The sequence below is a fragment of the Pelophylax lessonae genome, assembly GCF_965119305.1.
Source record: "Pelophylax lessonae genome assembly, chromosome: 12".
NCBI classification, from domain to species: Eukaryota; Metazoa; Chordata; class Amphibia; order Anura; family Ranidae; genus Pelophylax; species Pelophylax lessonae.
In genome coordinates, this window is record NC_138779.1 from 77,582,160 (window position 1) to 77,601,100 (window position 18,941).

At 45.5% G+C, this 18,941-nt stretch overlaps 1 protein-coding gene across 1 annotated transcript in view; it reads right to left on the reverse strand.

The window, feature by feature from the left end:
• The window catches only part of SLC2A5 (solute carrier family 2 member 5), a 106,603-nt gene that overhangs the window by 20,796 nt on the left and 66,866 nt on the right, over window positions 1-18,941 (reverse strand). The window contains exons 8-9 of the mRNA XM_082274287.1: window positions 15,404-15,591; window positions 4,371-4,481 (exon numbers count right to left, since the gene is read on the reverse strand). Coding sequence (XP_082130413.1) covers window positions 4,371-4,481; window positions 15,404-15,591 — 299 coding nt within the window. The remainder of the gene's footprint in view (window positions 1-4,370; window positions 4,482-15,403; window positions 15,592-18,941) is intronic.

The window sequence follows — 18,941 nt, forward strand, 5'->3', positions numbered from 1 at the left end:
CACGGACATTATCATTAGCCGCACTCTTTTCCATGTTATCACTGCACGGGTACATGGGATTGGACTTTGGCTGAATGCTTACCTTCACATCAGCAGGAGTTTTTGAACACTGATGGACTTTGAATGTTTTAGTTTTTTACTATTTCCAGCCATTAGCTTTTAAGCATTATTTATGATTTTTACGCTTTAGCGCTGCTAGTGTTACAAATTGGTCCATGCTAGCTGTATTTGTTGCACCCTATTTCAGATTTCCTTTCATTATAGCAGCAGCTTTACCTTTATGGTTTTCATTTTAAATAGCAGTTCTATCAGTTTATTTTAGCGCTGGGTGAGTAAGTGATTTTACACTTATCAGTGTTTTGAGCCCTTGCTCCTTTGATCTACATTTTTAATTTTTATGTTTATTTTTAGGTTTATTTTTTATATAATAATTTTATTATTTTTTTATTATTACTTATGCTCTTTTTATTTTTTATTATATATTTTTATATTATATTTTGTTATTTTTGGTTTTAGTTTTATTTCCTCACATTGACTTGTTTAATCCTTTAATGGACTATATGTATTACATTTGGTACAATTGACTTGCCACTTATTCTGCTATCCCCACTCCATCACCCACAAGGGCCAGCTCCTGTCTACTCTGCGCCAGTATGATTTATTTATATTGTTGCTGTCTTTATCAAGAATAATATATTGAGCTGCATTGACAGATTGGTGTTAGGCCAAATATGGCATCCTTGATGAGCTATATGTTTTTTTTCCCCCTCTGATCTTTTCAAACAACAGTTTCAATTACCTCCTAGCCAAATTAAAACATATTGCACAGACTTTCGGAAAAGATTGAACAACTTATAGACTCCGCCAACCACTAGTGATGGGACAAATTTTTCCTTACCCAGTACATTTCTAATATGATTTCCCCTGGAGGCTTGAGGGTCCTCAAAACATGCCCTTTTTTATCAGCAGAGCTAACCAAAGAGTGGTCACAAATATCAGAATTCTGCACCCGTAAATGGATGCAAACCATAATCAAACAAAGAGAATCAAAATATGAAGAAAACATTTCTAGCACTTCAGCATAATATATCAATTCTGGGCAAGAACACACATCACATCCCTGCCTCTTGGCTACATACTCTGAAACTACACACTAAAAATAAAGCAGACATACTACTCCAAACCAAACTTGGAACAATTCGGAGGGACATAGATGACTACAATTTCAACTGGGTCTTCAATTGTAAGAAAAAACGGTCCCCCTTTCCATCTGCCTCCTCTCGGCATATCCCTCATCCACCACCCAACCCCCCCTACCCATTATGAACCCATCTCATCAGCCTCCCCAACCCAATGCCACTTATGAGCTGTCTACCTTTGTCCACTCCCAGTCTTCTCCATAGGTGGCAATCCAACAGAGCCCCACGTCCAGAGTTCCTGAAGACGTCACCGGACGTGACGAAACACGTCAGTTTGGAATGCAGAGCGGCATCACGTTGGGTCAGCTGGAACGCAAGCCGGAAGCACCGCTGGCCACTCTGCAAAGGGGACGCGCAGCCCGCACAAGCTGACCACTGACCACCACGGTTTTACTTTTTATACAAATTCCTTGCCTTTAACCCATTGTAGTGGGTAATAAACTTATTCTGAACATACTGCACTATATGGAGCCTTTTGTTTTCTTTAAAATGGCCATGCTACCATGATGTGAGGAGGATCCAGCTTACTAATCCAGACCAGCCTTTGGAGGAAAAAAGGGGGAATCCATCCCAGCCCAGGTGGGCACCTAAGCGCGAATGGTCCTAGTGCTGTAAAGCACATAGGACCCACTGGTTCTGGTAAGTGATTTTATCTAGCCACAAATCACGGCGAAACGGATTGATGTCACAGAATATTAAGGACAATCACGTTTAAAGCACCTGCACCTTGAATTGCATTTGAACCATTTTAAGGACTTATTTTTGATCTTCTTGAGCACCAAGTCACTTTATATTATATTGGACTTTTATATACCAACAGTCACGATTTATTTATTTATTTTTGGTTATTTTTAATATTGCTATAGCCTTAATACTGTATGATATTTATTATTTTTTTACCACTACCTGAATCATTGAAATATACACTTGGTATCATTCCTATACTATTCACCAGCAAGCGCTGTAGTTAGCATTTCTTTAAAGCTAATTCTATCCATATAGACAAGCCTGATGCATTTTGGAAACAAGTTCCGTGGACCGATGAGGTTAAAATTTAACTTTTTGGCCGGAATGAGCAAAGGTACGTTTGGAGAAGAAGGGGCACAGAATTTAATGAAAAGAACCTCTGTCCAACTGTTAAGCATGGGGGTGGATCAATCATGCTTTGGGGTTGTATTGCAGCCAGTGGCACAGGGAACATCTCACGACTAGAAGGAAAAATGGATTCAATAAAATTTCAGCAAGTTTTGGATGGTAACTTGATGCCATCTGTGAAAAAGCTGAAGTTAAAGAGAGGATGGCTTCTACAAATGGATAATGATCCTAAACACACCTCAAAATCAACGGGGATTACATCAAGAGGCGTGAACTGAAGGTTTTACCATGGCCTTCACAATCTCCTGACCTCAACATAATTGAAAATCTATGGATAAACCTTAAAAGAGCACTGCGTGACAGAAAGCCCAGAAATCTCAAAGAACTGGAAGACTTTTGTAAGGAAGAATGGGCAAAGATACCTCAAACAAGAATTGAAAAACTCTTGACTGGCTACAAAAAAACGTTTGCAAGCTGTGATACTTGCCAAAGGGGGCAGTACAAGATATTAACTCTGCAGGGTGCTCAAACTTTTGCAGACGCCATTTTTTTGTTTTCTGTTATTTTGAAAGTGTAAATGATGGAAATAAAATCGAACTTTTGTTGACATATTATAAGAATGTCTAATCTGTAATTTGATGCCATTTGGAGATTTTTCCATCTTTCCTTGACTTCTTTATGCACATTAATACAAATGTTTACCTGGGGTGCCCAAACTTTCGATCAACACTATACATATATATATATATATATATATATATATATATATACATATATATATTCTCCAGCATTTCTTAATATTTCCTTATTTAAACTCTATAGACAATTTTTATTCCTTATATACATTTTATCCTTTCATATTTGCTTTTAATCCTATTGTTTAATGAAGATGTGCCATATTAGTTTCATATTAAAGTGATTGCTGTAAGCTTTGATAGTTAGAACCCAGGAGATACAGCTCCAGTCCTATTTAAAGCGGTAGTATCCCGCTTTTTGACACTTTTACCTGTAGGTACAAATAATATCTCCTAAACCGGCATGGTTTAGGAGATATTTACAGTGCATGCAGCCGCTCGCCCGAGCGGCGCATGCGCTCTGAAGGTCCGGGGGGACCTTCAATTATCTTGCCGGGAGCATGCGCGCGGGAGTGACGTCATTGCGGCTCTGGCCAATCATCGCGCCGGAGCCGTCTCTTCCGGCCAATCACCGCGCCGGAGCCGCCGAACCCGGAAGAGACGACGAGGGATCATGGCAGCGCCCGCAGCGATGTCCGGGGGTCCGTGTCGGGGCTTCGTTCTAAGGTAAGTTACACATAATGGGCTAGTATGCGATGCATACTAGCCCATTATGCCTTTGTCTTGCAGGTTTTTTTTTTGTTTCTAGGGTTTACAACCGCTTTAAGTCCACTATGGATATGGCTAGGCTAGGCCTGAAGAAGGAGCGCATGCTCCGCAAATGCGTCGCCTTTGTTACCCCCCTGTACCCAGAAGTCGACCACAGGAGGAGCCGTGCGGACTATTTGCCAAGCCACGGACAGGCTGACACCCAGCAAGCCGGCGTCAATACAGCGCTGAAAGGCATTTTTACACAAAGTGTCCCATTTGTACCTAGCTGAGCCAGAGGAGTATCCCACTCATTCCCTTCTCCCATCCCCAATATCAAATAAACAAAACAAACCAAAGATGCCGGAATGGTCATTGTCTCCAATCTCACACTTGGGTATTCAGTTTAAATGGATTGAAGGTGTTACCGGTAACCATGGCAGACCCACATCAGGCCCAATGCCTGGAAAACCTGCTACATTTCAAACAAATTTCTTTTTCACGTTGCCATTATGGGGTATTGTTTGTAGAATTTTGAAGAAAATAATGAATTTAATCCATTTTGGAGTAAGGCTGTAACATTAAAAAATGTGGAATAAGCGAAGCCCTGTGAATACTTTCTGGATGCACTGTATGTGCCACTTATATCATCAGCCAAATATCGAAGTGAGCAGGACAGAAAGATACCTCCGTGCTTATTGTTCCCCAGGATAAATCTGCTCATCTATGGTCATTGAGCAACCACAGAACTCACCGCACCCAGTGTCATTAAAACATTGACAGCTCCAGTTGCCACTGTGACATACTGAACAGTGTCATCTGCCACTCCAGCTGCTCTGTATATACTGTCTGCATAGTAATATACCTGAAAGGAAACAAAATTCAAGTTATTAAACATGAAATATATTGGAGGAGTATGTGTACTAACATATTGAAATACAGTTTCTTTCCCAGAGCTGTACAATTCATTGCTCCATTATATACCTGGGCTATTGCTTACATTTTATTGGTATGTAATATATGTACAGTATGTATTTTAGTGTATACTCATATCTACCGTATATGTATAGTATATAAATATATATTATATATACATACATATATTATGCACAAATACATATAAACACACACATACACAGGTGCATCGCATAAAATTAGAATATCATCAAAAAGTTAATTTATTTCAGTATTTCTGTTAAAAAAGTGAAACTCACATTTTATATAGATGTGTTACACACCGAGTGATATATTTCAAGCATTTTTTTCTTTTAATTTTGATGATTATGGCTTACAGCAAGTGAAAGCCCAAAATTCAGTATCTCATCAAATTACAATATTACATAAGAGCAATAAAAAAATGGATTTTTAAAACAGAAACGTTGGCTTACTGAAAAGTATGCCCATGTACAGAAAAGTATGCACTTATTACTTGGTCAGGGCACCTTTTTGCATAAATTATTGCATCAATGGAGGTGATCAGCCTGTGGCACTGCTGAGGTGTAAGGCCCCGTTTCCACTAGTGCGACTTGTTGTGCATCTTCTTGACACATGTCAGGTTGCATGACAAGTCAAAACCTATTAATTTCAATTAGGACCGTTCTAACTGCTGCGACTCAAGACGCAGCAAGTTGAGAAAAGGTTTTTGCACTACTTTTGGTCGACTTCAGTGCTTGAAATCGCGCGACTTTGTAGGCGCATTAGTGGAAACGTAGCCTTATGGCCAATTTGCTGGCCAATCAAGTCTAGTGATATCATGATTATTAAACCAGGTATTGGTACTTTTGGCTGTGTGAGCAGGTGCCAAGTCCTGCTGGAAAATTAAATCAGCATCTCCATAAAGCTGTTGAGCAGAGGGAAGCATAAAGTGCTCTAGAATTTCCTGGTAGAGGCCTGCGCTGACTTTGGGCTTGATAAAACATAGCAGACCAACACCAGCTGATGACATGGTTCCCCAAATCATCACTGACTGCGTAAACTTCACACTGGATCTCAGGCATTTTGGATTCTGTGCCTCTCCACTCTTCCTCCAGACTCTGGGACCTTGATTTTCAAATGAAATGCAACATTTTCCACAGTCTGTGATGATATGGGAAGTCATGTCATCTGCTGGCATTGGTCCACTGTGTTTTATCAAGTCCACAGTACAGGCGCTCCTTCTCTGTGACTACGCATCCCAGAGTACCACTCATGCTTGTGTCTTTCCTTTGGAGGCCCTTGGGTTTAAAAGCAGCCAGGTGACAGAGAAAAAAGGGGGGGGGGGGAGAGGAGCAGAGAGAGCGAGCAGGCATAACTGAGACCCACAGCTCTCTATTGTTGGGCTGTTTCAAACATCACAGTAGGAACAAAGCTGCCAGCACCTGGCTACATATATACATACACTGGCAAGAAAAAGTATGCGAACCCCATTGAAATTAACTCGATTTCTGCAGTAATTTGCCATAAACTGTGATCTTGTCAAAACAATAGAAACACACAATATGCTTAAGCTGATAAACACACAAACATTTCTAATTTCTCGTGTCTTTATTGAACCCCCTAAAGTGGTTATAAATATTTTACACCTTACTGCATTCTTCTTAGGGTAAAAAACTTTCTGTTATCTGCCCCTCCCCCCAGCCCCCGAAATACCTATCTGAGCCCTATCTTGATCCAGCACTGTACCCCAGAGTAGCTGCTCTATTTCCCTCCTCACAGAACATGGAGACAGCAGCTGTTGGCTCCCGCTGCTGCCAATAAAATCCTGTGGAGAGGGAATGGGGGGCAGGGCCAAAGCCCATGTCAATAGATACAGACAACCCAGCTCAGGACTGAACCAGCACAAGTGCACCCATAGCAAGTGGCCTGCTATGGGGACACTTGAAAAGGAGGAGGATCCAGGAACACCGCAGGGTAACACAGAAGAGGAGGTTTGGGGCTGCTCTGTGCAAAACCATTGCACAGAGTAGGTGGGTATAACATGTTTATTATTTTAAAAACATATATTCAAAACCTTGCAATCACGGTAAACATTCACAGTGCCAGAGGAAAAGGTAAGCAGAGGTGTGGTTTAGAGATACTTTGATTGATAAAATACATTCAAACATTTTAAGATTGCTGTTCATAAGAAGCATCAGCTGATGTGAACTATGCCTAGCAAAAAAAGGAGCTCTCCACAAACATATGATCAAGGGTATTTAGCCTGCATAAAGCTGTAAAGGGATCGAAGCAATCTCAAAGTGTTCAGGCATCCAACAGTCACCAGTTAGTCAAGTTGTCTATAAATTGAGGCAGTTTAGTATTGTGGTCACTCTTCCTAGAAGTGGACACCAAAAATGACTACCAAGGCACAATACAGAATCCTCAATGGGTAAAGAAGAACCAGCGAGTAACAGCTAAAACTTTGAGGGCATCACTGGAACTGGCAAACATCCCTGTTCATGAGTCTACCATACGTAAATCTTTGAACAGGCAGGGTGTCCAACACCACAGATGAAGCCACTGCTCTCAAAAAAAAAAAAAAAATGCTGCAAGCCTAAAGTTTGCAATAGAGCAACTTGGTAAACTGCAATGCTACTGGGAAAACGTTTTGTGGACTGATAAAACATCTCGTCTCATCATCCCAGTGGTGAAGTATGGTGGAGGGAACATCATGATTTGAGCTTGCTTTGCTGCCTCAGGGCCTGGACCACATGTCATGACCAAGAAGAAAATGAATTCCAAAGTTTGCCAAAATATCCTACAGGATAATGCCAGGGTGGCTGTTCTCTAGCAGAAGCATAGTAAATGTTCGGTGATTCAGCAGGACAATCACCTTAAGAATTGTAGTAAATGCATTACAGACTGGCTTCAAAAAAAGAAAATGCACCTTTAGGAGGGCCCCAGTCAGAGATCAGACCTGAACCTCATAGAGATGCTGTGAAATTACATTGATGCCGTTCACCCCAGACATCCGGCTACAAATGTATCTGAGCTGAAGCAGTTTTGTAAAGATAAATGGTCAAAAATTCCTCCTTTGAACAATGTGCAGGTCTGATCCAGAGCTACTGAAAATGATTGCTTGAAGTCATTGTTGCCAAAGGGGGTTTGACCAGCTAATAACTCATAGGTCTCACTTACTTTTTCCTCCAGAATTGTGAATGTTCAATGGATGTGTGCAAAAAAGACATGATAAATTATAATTGTTTGTGTGTTTTCAGCTTAAGCTGATTGTGTTTATCTAAAGCTGTGACTTAGATTAGGATTAGATCACATTTTATGGCAAGTTACTGCAGAAAACCAGTTGAATCCAAGTGGTTCACATACTTTTCTAAGGATTTCATATACCTTTTCTTGCTGCTGTATGTGTGGATAAGCATATGCATGTATTTATTGTTGTTGACAGAGTGTTACCATGTAAGTTTTTGTGCATTTAACCACTTAATGACCGCCCACCACAGATTTACTGCGGAAGGCAGCCGCTCTTGGGCAAACCGACGTAGTACTACGCCGCTCGCTCAGGAGACTGTAGGGGGCAAGCACGTGCCACTGGTGGCGCGCTCCTGCCCCTGTGTCATGGTCTTACCTTCTTGCTGTTCTCCTTCGTTTGACATGTGCTGGCGGCCATCTTGGTTTCTGGGTTTCTTGTAGCCTCCCACCCTGCGGCTCCTCCTTCCCACTGGGAGGAGCTGGATGCCTAGCTCATATATATAGGAGGTCTGTGGCTTCAGTTCCCTGCTTGGTCCTCCTGTGTTCACATGCTACTAAGACTGCTGCTACTTCTGGTTCCTGTTCCTGGCTTCGTCTGACTACCCTGTTGGTTCCTGATCCTGGCTTCGTCTGACTACCCTGTTGGTTCCTGATCCTGGCTTCGTCTGACTACCCTGCTGGTTCCTGACCCCTGGCTTCGCAAAGACTCTGCATCGGTTTCGCCATCCGTTTGGACTTTTGCTTTATAGCTTGTTTTTCAATAAAGCTGTCTTATTTTCACTTATCTGTTGTTGTACGTCTGGTTCATGGTTCCGTGACATTAGGACCAAGCCATGAATTCTGACGGTACAGGGCCATCCTCGCTACCCACGCTGGTTGCCAGACTTGATCAGCAGGATCACCTGTTGGGTCGGTTCGCCGTGGCGTTGCAAACCCTGCTTGAACGCACGGTACCACAGGCCACGAATTCTGACGGTACAGGGCCATCCTCACTACCCACGCTGGTTGCCAGACTTGATCAGCAGGATCACCTGTTGGGTCAGTTCGCCGTGGCGTTGCAAACCCTGCTTGAACGCATGGTTCATTTCGCTCCCGTTGCCGATGGGTCGGTTGTCGCTCCTGGGTCCGCTCCTACTGCCGCTCCGGTTGTTGCGCCAGAGTCTACCCCGACACCTGTTGTTGCGCCCGCGGTGTTTCGGGGTATGTCCGGTTCTGCCCCCCTTCCACAGCGCTTTGGGGGAGAGCCAACTCAGTGCCGAGGTTTCCTTAACCAGGTGGGCATTTATTTCGAGTTGCTGCCACATGCCTTTCCTACTGAGAGATCAAAGGTGGGCTTCTTAATCTCGCTGCTCTCGGACAAGGCCTTGGCCTGGGCCAGCCCTTTATGGGAGAACAACAATCCGGTGGTTGCCGAGTTTTCCGGTTTTGTTGCTTCTCTTCGGAAGGTATTCGATGTGCCGGCTCGTGCTGCCTCTGCTGCGAAGCTCCTTATGTCCATCAGACAGGGTTCACGATCCGTAGCTGAATACGCCATTGAGTTTCGTACCCTGGCAGCAGAGGTGGGCTGGAATAATGAGGCTCTGGTCGCTGCTTTCTCTCATGGTCTCTCGGATGGCTTGAAGGATGAGGTTGCAGCTAAGGACCTACCAGTGGAGCTCGAGTCTCTTATTTCTTTCCTGATTTTGATTGACACCAGACTCAGGGAGAGACCTTCCTTTAAGGAGAGTCTGCGGAGGCCTCCTAACAGATTGGCGCCTACCTTTGTTGTCCCACCCGTGCCTCCCTCTCCTCCCACGCCTCCTGGGGATGACTTGTCTGGGGGTGAACCCATGCAGCTGGGGTTTGCTCGCCTGTCCGAGGGGGAGAGGGTACTCCGGAGACGCGAGGGCCGATGCATGTACTGTGGTCTCGGTGGGCATTTTCGGTTGGCATGTCCGAACCGTCCAGGGAAACGCTCGCACCTGAGATCCTGTCGGGGGCAGATCTTGGGTGGAGTCTCCTCGTCCCCGGTTTCCCGTGTTGACAAACCACTGATCACTGTTGTCCTTTCCTGGGTCGGGGGCTCGGTGACGACCCAGGCGTTGGTGGACTCTGGTGCTGGTGGTTTGTTCATTGATAGTGTGTTCGCTGCCGCCAATTCCATTCCTCTGCAGGCTCGAGGTTCTCCTCTGGCTCTTGAGGCGATAGACGGCAGACCCCTTCTGCCGCCACACGTGACTCATGAGACCCTTCCAGTGGGGTTAGCCATTGGTGCCGTCCACAGAGAGTCGGTCTGCTTCCAGGTTATTTCGTCTCCACACTACTCGGTGGTCTTGGGGTACCCCTGGCTCCAGAAGCATAATCCGATTTTCGATTGGAGATCGGCCGAGATCCTCTCGTGGTCACCGCAGTGTGGGACTAGTTGCATCCATGGGCCTGTCAAGTTGCTGTGTACTTCCTCGGACTCTCTGTTGCCCCCTGAATACGAGGAGTACCGGGATGTATTCGATAAGGTGCGCGCGGTTGCCCTACCTCCGCACCGCCCATACGATTGTGCCATCGAGTTACAATCTGGTGCCGTTCCTCCTCGTGGCAAAGTCTATCCACTGTCGGTAGCGGAGAATGAGGCCATGGAGGAGTACGTGAGGGAGGCGCTTTCACGTGGACACATTCGCAAATCCTCGTCCCCGGCAGGGGCTGGATTTTTCTTTGTGAAAAAGAAGGGCGGTGAGTTGAGGCCTTGCATCGATTACAGGGGTCTCAATCGCATCACGATCAAGAACGCTTACCCGATACCCTTGATTTCCGAGCTGTTCGATCGCCTTAAAGGGGCCACGGTCTTTACCAAACTCGACCTGAGGGCGGCATATAACCTCGTAAGGATCAAGGTGGGCGATGAGTGGAAGACCGCGTTTAACACCAGGACCGGTCATTATGAATCCTTGGTTATGCCCTTTGGGCTGTGCAATGCGCCCGCAGTCTTTCAGGAATTCATCAACGATGTTTTCCGTGACCTGTTGCAGCAGTGTGTGGTGGTCTACCTGGATGACATCTTGGTATATTCTGAGTCCATGGAGACCCACATTCTGGATGTCAAACGAGTGTTGCAACGGTTACGAGAGAACAAGCTGTTCGGTAAGCTTGAGAAATGCGAATTTCACCGATCCCAGGTAACCTTCTTAGGTTACATCATTTCCGCTGAGGGGTTCTCCATGGATCCTGAGAAGGTTTCGGCTGTCTTACAGTGGCCCCAGCCCAGTGGTCTTCGCTCCCTGCAGCGCTTTTTGGGCTTCGCCAATTATTATCGGAAGTTCATCAGGGACTTTTCCATGCTAGCCAAGCCTCTCACGGATCTGACCAGGAAGGGCAGTAATTCCCAGGTCTGGCCGCCCGAGGCCATCCGAGCTTTTGAGGCTCTAAAGTCCGCCTTTGTGTCGGCTCCGATTCTGTCGCATCCCAACCCTGGGTTGCCCTTTGTACTCGAGGTGGACGCGTCTGAGACGGGAGTAGGCGCCCTTCTGTCTCAGCGTAGAACACCAGAGGGTCCTCTGCTTCCTTGTGGGTTTTACTCCCGGAAACTGTCTTCCGCGGAGTGCAACTACCAGATTGGTGACAGGGAGTTATTGGCCATCGTGCAGGCTCTTAAAGAATGGAGGCACTTGCTCGAGGGTTCGGTGGTTCCGGTCCTCATCCTGATGGACCACAAGAATCTGACCTACCTCTCTGAGGCCAAGAGATTGACACCACGTCAGGCCAGATGGGCTCTGTTCTTGTCACGTTTTAATTACGTGGTCTCCTACCTACCCGGTTCCAAGAACATCAGGGCTGATGCCTTATCACGGCAGTACTCCGACCTGTCCAGGGAGGAGTCGATTCCGACTTCGGTCATACCTCCGAATCAGATCCTGGCTGCCATTCGCACCAGCCTGACCTCTCCCCTGGGTGAGCAGATTTTGGCGGCTCAATCTGGTGCTCCCTCTGGGAGACCCAACGGCAGATGTTTTGTGCCTGAGGAGTTGCGCACTCGGTTGTTGCGAACCTACCATAACTCCAAGACCGCGGGGCATCCTGGAAAGAATCAGCTGTCCTGGGCTGTTTCACGTCTGTTCTGGTGGCCTTCCCTACGTTCCGACATCGCCGCATATGTAGCGGCATGCTCCGTTTGTGCCCAGAGTAAGTCCCCTCGGCACCTTCCGTTGGGCCTTCTGCAACCCTTAGCCACCGGAGAGCGCCCATGGTCACACCTGGGGATGGATTTCATTGTGGACCTCCCTGCATCCCGAGGCCATACGGTCATTCTCATGATTGTGGATCGGTTTTCCAAAATGTGTCACTGTGTTCCTCTCAAGAAGTTACCCTCTGCACAGGAGTTGGCCACGATTTTTGCCAGGGAGGTCTTCCGGTTGCACGGTTTGCCCAAGGAGATTGTGTCGGATCGGGGGAGTCAGTTTGTGTCCAGGTTCTGGCGCGCCTTTTGCTCCCAGTTGGGGATTCATCTCTCCTTCTCCTCGGCCTACCACCCTCAGTCCAATGGGGCCGCAGAACGATCCAATCAGGCCTTGGAGCAATTCCTTCGTTGCTATTTCTCCGATCACCAAGACAATTGGGTTGACCTCCTGCCTTGGGCTGAGTTTGCCAGGAACACGGCGGTGAACTCTTCCTCTGGGACTTCTCCCTTCATGGCCAACTATGGGTTCCAACCTGCCGTGTTACCGGAGGTATTCTCTCCCCAGGATATTCCGGCTGTGGAGGATCACCTTTCCGTCCTACGTGCTTCTTGGGTACAGATCCAGAAGTCCCTTGAGGTCTCTGCGCAGCGCCAGAGACTCCAGGCTGATCGCAGACGAGCGCCTGCTCCTTCCTACCAGGCCGGAGACCGTGTATGGTTGTCCACCCGCAACCTCAACCTTCGAGTGCCCACTCCCAAGCTGGCGCCTCGCTTTGTTGGTCCCTTCCGGGTGCTTCGCAGGGTAAACCCGGTAGCCTATGCCCTTGCGCTTCCTCCTGGCATGCGGATCTCCAACGTGTTTCATGTCTCCCTGTTGAAGCCTCTGGTGTGTAATCGTTTCACTTCCTCGGTTCCTCGGCCTCGTCCGGTCCGAGTGGGCAATCGTGAGGAGTATGAGGTGAGCAATATCCTGGACTCACGCCTGGTCCGCGGTCGGGTGCAGTTTTTGGTTCATTGGCGTGGTTATGGTCCAGAGGAGCGTTCCTGGGTTCCCTCCGCAGATGTCCATGCTCCTGCCTTGCTCCGAGCCTTCCACGCACGCTTCCCTCAGAAACCGTTCTTTACTCCGCGGAGGAGGGGCCCTTGAGGGGGAGGTACTGTCATGGTCTTACCTTCTTGCTGTTCTCCTTCGTTTGACATGTGCTGGCGGCCATCTTGGTTTCTGGGTTTCTTGTAGCCTCCCACCCTGCGGCTCCTCCTTCCCACTGGGAGGAGCTGGATGCCTAGCTCATATATATAGGAGGTCTGTGGCTTCAGTTCCCTGCTTGGTCCTCCTGTGTTCACATGCTACTAAGACTGCTGCTACTTCTGGTTCCTGTTCCTGGCTTCGTCTGACTACCCTGTTGGTTCCTGATCCTGGCTTCGTCTGACTACCCTGTTGGTTCCTGATCCTGGCTTCGTCTGACTACCCTGCTGTTTCCTGACCCCTGGCTTCGCAAAGACTCTGCATCGGTTTCGCCATCCGTTTGGACTTTTGCTTTATAGCTTGTTTTTCAATAAAGCTGTCTTATTTTCACTTATCTGTTGTTGTACGTCTGGTTCATGGTTCCGTGACACCCTGCTCGTCAGCCGGGGAGCCAGTGCGTGTGACAGGTGGCTCCGATGGCCGCCGGCCACTCGCAATCTCCCGCAGCTGAGAGAGAAGGACAGGCGGCTGATGTAAACACAGCCGTCTGTCATTCTCCCTGAAGTGATCACAGAGGCTATGTGATCCTGCTATATAGGATCGCATGTCTCTGTGATGACTTCACAAACCACGCCCCCTGACAGTTAGAATCACGCCCCTAGGGACACATTTAACACCCATACTGTTAACCCCCTTCCCTGCTAGTGTGATTTTTACAGTAACAGTGCATATTTTTAGCACTGATTACTGTAGTAATGTCACTGGTACCCCCAGAAGTGTCAAAAATGTCAGTTAGGGGTCTGATCTGTCCGCCGCAATGTCGCAGTCCCGCAAAAAATCGCAGATCGCCGCCATTACTAGTAAAAAAAAAAACCAATAAAAATGACATAAATCTTTCCCATAGTTAGTAAACGCAATAACTTTTGCGCAAACCAAACAAAATACGCTTATTGCAATTTTTTTTTACCAAAAATATGTAGCAGAAAACAAATTGGCCTAAAATGTTAAAACATTTTAAGTTTACATTTTTTTTGTGGAGAATTTCATATAAAAGAATGTGAAAAATATTGTTATTTTTTCAAAATTGTCGCTCTTTTTTTGTTTATAGCACAAAAAATAAAAAATAAATAAAAATCGCACAGGTGTTCAAATACCACCAAAAGAAAGCTCTATTTGTGGGAAAAAAAAGGACATCAATTTGATTGAGTACAGCGTCGCACGACCGCGCAATTGTCCATTAAAGTCACGCAGTGCCGAATCGCAAAATAGGGCCTGGTCATTGAGCAGCCAAATAGTCTGGGGCTAAAGTGGTTAATATATTGATAATAAAAAGCATCTAATCTAAATTGAGCTGTATTGGCATTTGAATGACATGAAGATATAACTGAAAGGGAGATAAACAATAGCTAGAAATGTGTAAGGCCTCTTTCACACGGGCGTTCCGATCAGATCCGCCTGTCAGTTTTTTAGGCAGATCTGATCGGATGCCCCATTCAGTCCTATGGAGCAGTGGATGTCAGCGGTGACATGTCCGCTGACACCCGCTGCCATCCGCATCCGATCCTGTCCGTGAAATCCGGACGGATGGAAACCCTATTTTCCATCTGTCCAGGGGATCAGATCGGATGGGATCGGATGAGAGCGGACAGGTGGTCCGCTCTCATCCGATTCACCATAGAGAGCAGCGGGGCTCTGACACCTCCCTCTCCGCACTGTGTGCGGAGACGGAGCTGTCACCTGCCGGCTCAGCGGGTATTGGCGGATCGATCCCCGCTGAGCAGAGCACGGTCCGCAATGGAATGCGGACCGTGTGAAAGAGGCCTTACTCATCTGATTTTATCTTTGAGAGCTTCATTGTGTTGTGGTTTTTATGTGGCAGTTTTGCCTGGCTTCAAAAGCCGCCCATACTTGGACTGGAGTTCAGCTGGTTCAGCAGGAACCGGCTGAATTTCGATCCATGTATGGGCAGGCTGGTTGTTCACAATTAGACTTGTGTACAATTAGTCTGTTGGATTTTTCCCAAACAATCAGTGCCGCCGGCTATAGCCAGCAACACTGACAACTGTATTTTGACGGCTCCCCACTGTCAGAATAAAATAGCACTGCAAGAAGGATTCCTCCGTCCATCTCCAATTTGTGGATGGGGGAATCGGATAATTTTTTTTTTCACTCAACCTGTTGGTTGTGTTGGCTGCCTAAGACATAAAACATGCATGTAAGAAGCTTTAATAGTGGGAATTGGCTAAAATGATCAGATTGCAAGAAAAGTTGTAACATTTCCATCACTCACTGCATTGATTCCTGACAACTGCTGCCCCATATTCAAAACAATGACAGAGATGAGCTGCCAACGTAGTGGACGGAACGAACACAAGTTTTTGACTGACAGGCGCCCCTCTGCCTTTTCTGACTGATCCTCTTGATATATTTCCTGGATTTCGCTATCGACATCTTCCCAACCTCTCAAGCGCTTTAAGGCTTTGTGAAAAATAAAGTAGGTTAGGAATTTCAGCTTAATGAGTTAACACAGCCCCTATAATACAAAAGGTAAAACAAATCTAATGTCTGAACCTACTGTTGCAACTTATGTAAGAACAACTTATAAATGTACATACAGTGCAGTGAAAAAGTATTCATACCCCTTTAAATTTTCCACATTTTTTAATGCTACAAGCAAAAACGTAAATGTCGTTTATTGGGATTTTATGTGATAGACCAACACAAAGTGGCACATAATTGTAAAGTGGAAGGAAAATGATAAATGGTTTCCAACATTTTGTACAAATAAATATCTGAAAAGTGTGGCTTGCATTTGTATTTAGGCCCCTCTACTCTGATACCCCTAACTAAAATATTGTGAAACCAATTGACTTCAGAAGCACCTAATTAGTAAATACAGGCCACCTGTGTGTAATTTAATCTCAGTATAAATACAGCTGTTCTGTGAAGCTCTCATAGATTTGTTAGAGAACCCTAGTGAACAAACAGCATCATGAAGGCCAAGGAACACACCAAACAGGTCAGGAATAAAGTTGTGGAGAAATTTAAAGCAGGTGTAGCACCCTCCTAGGTAGGTGCTAGAGAGATAGTATTGTTTTTGGCTCTGTCTGCCTATCAGAGGAGCAGCAGGCAAATTCTATATTGCTTTCTGCTTAACAGAGAACAGGATCTGTGAGTTAGGTCTGCTCATGGTGCTCAGTGTGTGATTCATCTGGTCTAGGGAGTGTTTCACACAGGTCCAATAGGGAGGCACATTAGACAGTGCAGGGAAACCAGGCCAATTGGTACACAGGTTTTGATACAGCATCAGTGAATGGCACAGACTGGTTGTCTCGGTGCATTCTGGGGTGTGGTATAAAAGCCAGGAGCACATGTGCTCAGGGTCTTTGGCTGGTGAGTAGAGTTCCGGAAGGAGGGTGGAGGCTGCCTCCTCCTCCGTAGCAGTTGGTGCGTGATCACAGGAGGTCGGCCTGGTGGACCAGAAGGAAGGAGCTGAACCCAGAGGTCCAGGAGAACTGACTGGAGGGGTTGAGACACTGGAGACCCTAGAAAAATAGTATCATGAGTACAGGGGATCGTGTCTAAGGGCCTGACCTGAGAGGGGGCCACCCTGGAGTAGTATAGTCAGAGGACGGGTGTCAGCTGGTGGAGTGAAAGGGGGTGCTAGACGAGTACCCTGAAGATAGTTACTCAATCAAGTCATCTACTCAGAGACTTAATCCTAAAGTTCATCTAGTGGCAAGGTGAATCTGCAGCTTGGCTGCATCTACAGACAGGAGTCCTCATCTTTTTTGTGAATAGTTCAATTCTGGAGTATCCCACTCTTCCCTTCTCCCATCCCCATTTAAAATAAAAACACAAAAACAACTACAACCGCTAGACTGTTTATTGACTGAGCCAGGAAGAAAAGAGTTAAATTGTGCATGCTGCAGTTGCTAACGGTAACCCAAGGGGATCCCGAGGTACACATTCCAGCAGTCGTCAAGGGGGCAGTGCTACACAGGTTTAAGTTATGAAAAAATATCCTAAGCTTTGAACATCTCACGGAGCAATGTTCAATCCATCATCCGACAATGGAAAGCAACGGCAAACCTACAAAGACATGGCCGTCCACCTAAACTGACAGGCTGGGCAAGGAGAGCATTAATCAGAGAAGCAGCCAAGAGGCCCATGGTAACTCTGGAGGAGCTGCAGAGATCCACAGCTCAAGTGGGAGAATCTGTCAACAGGACAACTAGTAGTTGTGCACTCCACAAATCTGGCCTTTATGGAAGAGTGGCAAGAAGAAAGCTATTGTTGAAAGAAAAGCATAAGAAGTCCCATTTGCAATTTTCGAGAAGCCATGTGGGGGGAGGGGGGGCGGGGACACAGCAAACATGTGGAAGAAGGTGCTCTGGTAAGATGAGACCAAAATAGAACTTTTTAGCCTAAAAGCAAAAAGCTATGTGTGGTGGAAATCTAACACTGCACATCACCCTGAACACACCATCTCCACCGTGAAACATGGTGGTGGCAGCATCATGTTGTAGGGATGCTTTTCTTCAGCAGAGACAGGGAAGCCAGTCAAAATTGATGGGAAGATAGAGGGAGCCAAATACCGGGCAATCTTAGAACATAGACATACAGCCAGAGCTACAATGGAATGGTTTAGGTCAAAGCATATTAATATGTTAGAATAGCCCAGTAAATCTCCAGACCTAAATCTAATTGAGAATCTGTGGCAAGACTTGAAAATTGCTGTTTAAAGACGCTCTCCATCCAATCTGACAGAGCTTGAGCTATTTTGCAAAGAAGAATGGGCAAAAATTTTACTCTCTAAATGTGCAAAGCTGGTAGAGATTTACCCAAAAAGAATTACAGCTGTAATTGCAGCGAAAGGTGGTTCTACAAAGTATTGATTAAGGGGGGCTGAATACAAATGCACCTCACACTTTTCAAATAGTTATTTGTAAAAAATGTTGAAAACCATTTATCATTTCCCTTTCACTTCACAATTATGTTCCACTTTGTGTTGGTCTATCACATAAAATCCCAATAAAATACATTTACATTTTCTAGTTGTAACATGACAAACTGTGGAAAATTTCAAAGGGTATGAATACTTTTTTCAAGGCACTGTAAATTTGCAGCTACCATGTGTATTCCAGTGAATTGTACTTTTTTTTTTTTTTTTTTATTTAGGACAAATTGAGCCTAGGTGTGGTGGTCTATGAGTGAATGAATATCTCCAAATGATGTATTAAATAAACTGGCCCAAAGTAGTAAAACCAATCATTTTTAAATCTTTAACAGTGTATTTCTTTCCATTTCCATGATTCACTTCCAAAAAAACAAACTAAAATAAATTCTCCTGACTTCTTACTTTTGACATGCGAAAGGATACCAAATACTGTATGTGTGCATGATTTGTTATTTTTGCCCACAGCAGGGCCTAGAGGAAATAGTGCGCATTTCACTTTTTAATCCCACCTAAATTTACTAAACTAGATCAAGCCTTGATCTGTCTTTATTTATTTATTAAACAGACATTTATTTTATCAGACTTCTCTTCTAGTGAGGAGAAATGCTTGCAAAGTATTTTTTTACTCACAGAGGAAAAATACAGGTGAGGATTCTAAAACTAGTAATCACTGGTTAGCTATAACAGTGATCACCTAAATGAAAGCCAGTCCTGCTGTTGGTCCAAGACCAGGAGCTGTCAGTGGGGGGGGGGGGGGGGGGGGGAGCTCAGCTGAGTAATTTCCCACCACAAAAACATGCCGCATATATTTGGCTCCACAAAAGACAGCCATCTCCTTGACATTGCATATATGTGTTACGTCAATAGT